The 5000-nt window shown below is 36.4% G+C and overlaps 2 protein-coding genes across 4 annotated transcripts in view; one reads left to right on the forward strand and one right to left on the reverse strand.

Annotated features, from left to right (window-relative positions):
- Positions 1-5000, reverse strand: part of LOC138047291 (ubiquitin recognition factor in ER-associated degradation protein 1-like) — a 12545-nt gene that overhangs the window by 5961 nt on the left and 1584 nt on the right. For both annotated transcript variants that reach the window (XM_068894079.1, XM_068894081.1), the window contains exons 3-8: positions 4890-4922; positions 2185-2306; positions 1933-2063; positions 539-611; positions 385-453; positions 187-261 (exon numbers count right to left, since the gene is read on the reverse strand). In XM_068894079.1, the coding sequence (XP_068750180.1) occupies positions 187-261; positions 385-453; positions 539-611; positions 1933-2063; positions 2185-2306; positions 4890-4922 (503 nt within the window). The remainder of the gene's footprint in view (positions 1-186; positions 262-384; positions 454-538; positions 612-1932; positions 2064-2184; positions 2307-4889; positions 4923-5000) is intronic.
- Positions 4968-5000, forward strand: part of LOC138047288 (protein ABHD15-like) — a 24420-nt gene continuing 24387 nt past the window's right edge. For both annotated transcript variants that reach the window (XM_068894071.1, XM_068894073.1), the window contains exon 1: positions 4968-5000. This exon is cut by the window's right edge and continues 939 nt beyond it. The gene's annotated coding sequence lies outside the window, so the exon portion shown is untranslated.

The raw sequence follows: 5000 nt of genomic DNA on the forward strand, positions 1-5000 counted from the left end.
CTTCATTGTTCAGGGTGTTTATCGATTCCCAGGCGAACTGAGCTAGACCGCCTTTCACGAAGGAATAGTCTTCTTTCCATCACGATTGGTCAAAACGGCTATTGAATATGGAGGAGTATTTTAAGCCATTTAAAACACGCGCAGCACACTCCTGCTTATGTATCAAATAGTAATTTTTAAAATAACCTCTTCTTCCCGTTTTTCTTCCCTCTTCTCTTGTCTTTCTGGCTCCACATATCCCACAGGAGGAGCAAACTCAACCTGGAGGTAGAAGAATTCAACAATTTCACAACTTAACTTCAAGACTCAAATTTGAAATTTTCTTTTTACTACCTAAGCCTTCTTGATAACAAATTAATTATTTTAAAAAGACAATTTTTTTACCTGCATATCACACTCAATAATTGACACTGCATTTCCTGGTTTGGTCTCAAGAACCAACAGTTCATAGATCTGTCATGAGACAATGGAAGTGCATGATCAACAGTGAAAAATCACTCAAAAGTCAAATGTCATCTTGTTGGGCAAACAAACTTACTCTTTCATTGTACTTGATAGCAATAATATCGCCTTTAGTCAAACAAGCAAACGACCTGAGAGCATTCTCTAACCTATATGTAAGTGTGTTAAGATAAATAATTTACAATCTATTTGCACCAAAATAAACTATCCATTTCATTTAACTACACATTTAATGGTGCTCTGCCTGGACACAAAAGCTCTGTGATGATACAATAAACACCCAGGCGTTGCGATAAATCTACTTTGAAAAGGGGTTTATTACCTTAAAACAAATGAACTACCGTACATGTAATTATTCTTATCATCATCATCATCATCATCATCATCATCATCATCACCATCATCGTCATTATTATTATTAATTTTATTTATTTATTTATTAACTTAATATTATATAAGTTGTTTCTTCTCAAGACTCCATAGTTGATCTTTCTATAATTTTAATGAAGAACCAACACACTTTTTTCACAAACAAAATCTCTCAAAATAAAGAAAAATTCAGAAAAAAAGAGCAAGGTAATGTAATTTCCATCTACACGGTTATTTCCACCCCATGACACTTTGTTAAAGCAAGAGGATCTTAGTCACAATGGCAGCCAGTTTGGGGATGAAAGCATAACCCCTTTGACTCCTTGTGAGTGAGAATTGAAAGATTTTACTCTGCCTAATGCCAGACAAGTTTACTTGTCAGTGGAGGACGGTTTAGAAGTCAATTGGTTAATGACCTCTACATCCACTAAAAAACTACGTCCCTTTAAACCAACAACTCCGAGGAGTGAGACTTAATAGATTTTAATCTGTCTAACACCGGACAATTTTACTCCTCAGTGGAGAGCAGTTCAGGAGTAAATGGGTTAATTAAATTACGTATAAGATTGACTTTTGTTATTAAATTTATGAGAAAAACTAACGCGGAGAGATTTCAACGTTTCGATGACATCCTGTCATCATTATCAAGAAAATGAAGAAAAAAATTTTTTTTGAAGAACATTTACATAAGTAGTCAAAAAACTAAACCAAAAACAATAGTCTATTGTTCTAAGCCAGTTAGAACAATAGACTATTGTTTTTGGTTTAGTTTTTTGACTACTTACTTATGTAAATGTTCTTCAAAAAAAATTGTAAATGTTCTTCAAAAAATATTTTTTTCTTCATTTTCTTGATAATGATGACAGGATGTCATCGAAACGTTGAAATCTCTCCGCGTTAGTTTTTCTCATAAATTAAATTACAGGCATTTATTTCATAGTAAGCTTTCTGAGAAACCGTAGTTGGTTTTCTCCAGTTGCTTCATCAATGTTTTCATAACAATAACCTGTGGGCAACCATAAACTTTAAAAGACCAAAAAGACAACCTTACAGCTTGCATTTTACAGAGAGTCACTTAGTAAGCACTGTTTTCAAGGATACACTGCCTTTGGGTTTGTGATGTCCAAAAAGTCAACCGACTGTGGTTGAAACTTTGCGTATGATGCAACTGGTAGTGATGCACTCTGCACTTGTAAAAGGCCACCTTCCTCGAGAAGTAAATTGCGCATCATCTGAAAATGGAAAAAATTTGCCATATTGAAACATCTATTTGGTGAACAGTAACATCACAGCTATGACAGTGCAGTAAAGTATTAAAATTTATTTAATATTTATAAACAACCATGGCCTTACCCAATAAGGTAGATAGATTTTGCCCTCATCAGCAACAAACTCTAGAACACCACAGTGGGTGTTTCTCCCTGATCTTGAATTTGCGAGTTTAAACAGCATTGGATAAACAATGTGAAGCCTTGCTGTAAAAAGATATTATATCTCGTTTATCTCATGGCGCCTTTTGCCCTTTACCTCCAGGGAGAGGGAGGGCCACTTAGAGATTGCTCGCTGTCTAATGCAAGACAAACTTAATTGTCAATAAGGAACAGGGGCACCCAACGTCAATTTTCAGAAAATTTCTGTTCAGATGACGATTTGAGATTAGAATTTTTGGAACATTTTGTAAAATGTCTTGCTTGCCTGCTTCTCCTAGGATTTTCGAACGTCTGAAAAATGGTATAATTGCCCATTTTAAACAGATTTTTACCCTAAAAAGGTCACCTAGAATTTTCGGGAGCCTTTTTTCTGGCTGAAAATTTTCAAAAATGTAAGTTTTGATCCCTATAATTTTCGGATCAATAGCCTTTCAGCTAGGAAATCCAAACAGATGAAAAAATTTTAGGGGATAAAAATATGCCTATATCTACTGTTTAAATAGTAAAATATGTTTAACAATGCTATGTTTAAGTGGTTTTGAACTATATCCTCGTTGGGTGCCCCTAAAGGAACCCCTTAAAGGCAAAAGGATGATTAAGTAAACTGAAAGATATGAGTCAGAAAAATAAAACTCTTACTAGCTTAGTCCAACAATAATTAACAGTGGGGTGTGGATGACAATACAAGTACAATTAAATCAGTTTCATTATGCACCCTCATTATGTTTAGAGGTAGAGATTTGTTTACGTGTGGGCACTCAGAATGTAAAAATACAGTAGAAATCGAGATTGTACTTCAATCTGAAGGTCGCCATTGACAACTCCCACAGAAGTGATTATATTAAACCTTCCGTTCCTAAATGTGACACAGATTTCAGTTTGTTGAACTCCAGATGGTTTTACTCGTCCGTGGGTATCGCTTCGGAGGTGAAAGGGTTAACATCTGTGTCCAATCAAAATCCTCTTAAATCCTTTCCCTCAAGTTTGACACTTGCAGACTTAAGTCTTTAAATATTATATCTTTCAGACAGTACACTCACTAGGATTGGCTAAATTAGCCTGCCGTATTCTACAGTACAGCATGCTGTGTGGCCCGCTAAATTTCAAATTTCAATAAAACATTCTCTAGCAAGTTTTTCATGTGGTTTATGTTACATAAACTTGGAAAACCGTTTGAATCTTGCAAGCAACAATTTCAAACAGCCAAGAAGATTTTGTTTTCCGGATTTTGACCCAGCAATCTTTGTGGCACTTGACTTCAGTTAGTTTCCTTCCCCGAGTGGCTGATTATCACAGAGACATAACACACCTCTCACTAACCTTGTTTTCTTGGTCCATACCGTATAATTATGGATCCTAATTTTTTCCCACTGATTTATGGCACGCATACTTTGCACTTGGACCATAAATTAATGGGAAAAAAACATGGTCCGTAATTTTATGGTAGGAACCTTGAACTTGGTTAGTAGGAGATGTGTCTAACCCCAGATGATTTTACATGTCAATGGAGGTCTGTTGAGCAGTGAAAATCCAATCAAAATCCTCTTTAACCCTTTCCCTCAAGAGTGACACTTACATGTGTAGTTTAGTTTGTCTAATGCCAAAGGAAAGGAAAAAAGGAAAGGAACTTTATTAACCCATTCTCCCCTAAACCGGCCATACTTAGTATTTTACTCTGTCTAATGCCAGACGATTTTACTTGTCAATGGGGAACCCCCAGGAGTCAATGGGTTAAAGTGTCTAGTCGTTCTAGCGCTGGAGCACTAATTGGGGACACTGTAAAACTGAAATGAACAATCAACGTAAATAAGTCAAATGTTGTTTTTTGAGGAGAGGGGAAAACCGGAATACCCGGACAAAAACCTCTCAGTGCAGAGAAGAGAACCAACAAACTCAACCCACATAATTATGACACTGAGTCTGGAATTGAACCCGGGCCACATTGGTGGGAGGCGAGTGCTCCCACCACTGCGCCATCCCTGCCAGGCCCCAGTTGTTCAAAAGGTGAGTAACACTATCCACTGCATAAATCTCTATCCAACGGATAGCGCAATAGACCCTTCTCCAAAATGGCAGCAACGGATTTGAATGAGTTCAAATTGAGCTGAATGAAAACCTGTTACCAGAAATAGAAAGAGCATCTTTACTTTAGTAACTCTGCAAAGTTTCAGCATATTAGGTGTTAATCAGCTGAGAAAATGTAACTATGACTGGGGGTATACTCTATACCCCCAAGAGTATACCCCCAATCATACAAACGTCTGTAAATTTTTCATTTTTCAACTTACATTTTCTCAGCTGATATTACACCTGATGTGCCGATATTATTTAAAATTTTGGCCACCATTTCAGAGAAGGGTCTATTGGTTTCGCTATGACTTATCCACTGGATAGTGATTTATCAGCTGGTGGATAGCGCTATCCATAGTTTGAACAACTGGACACAGATGATTTTACTCATGAGAGGGTACCAGTCGGGGATGAAAGGGTTATTGAATTTAATGTTGTTGCTAATCATATTCTCAATTATAAAAGGCAACTGCACTCAAAACAAGTACATCAAAATACACACATTTAATATAAAGATTCTTGCTCACAAAAATTCTTGTTTCAATGGTATACACTTACTTAACTGATCCAACGCAGAAGGTGGCATTATTACTGCAAAATAACCAAAAGTTGAACATGTGTAATAAATTATCAACAGAATCACATGGCCACCTATAGAAAGTCATATCT

The sequence above is a fragment of the Montipora capricornis genome, chromosome 4 (genome assembly GCF_036669925.1).
Source record: "Montipora capricornis isolate CH-2021 chromosome 4, ASM3666992v2, whole genome shotgun sequence".
In the NCBI taxonomy this organism is placed as follows: Eukaryota; Metazoa; Cnidaria; class Anthozoa; order Scleractinia; family Acroporidae; genus Montipora; species Montipora capricornis.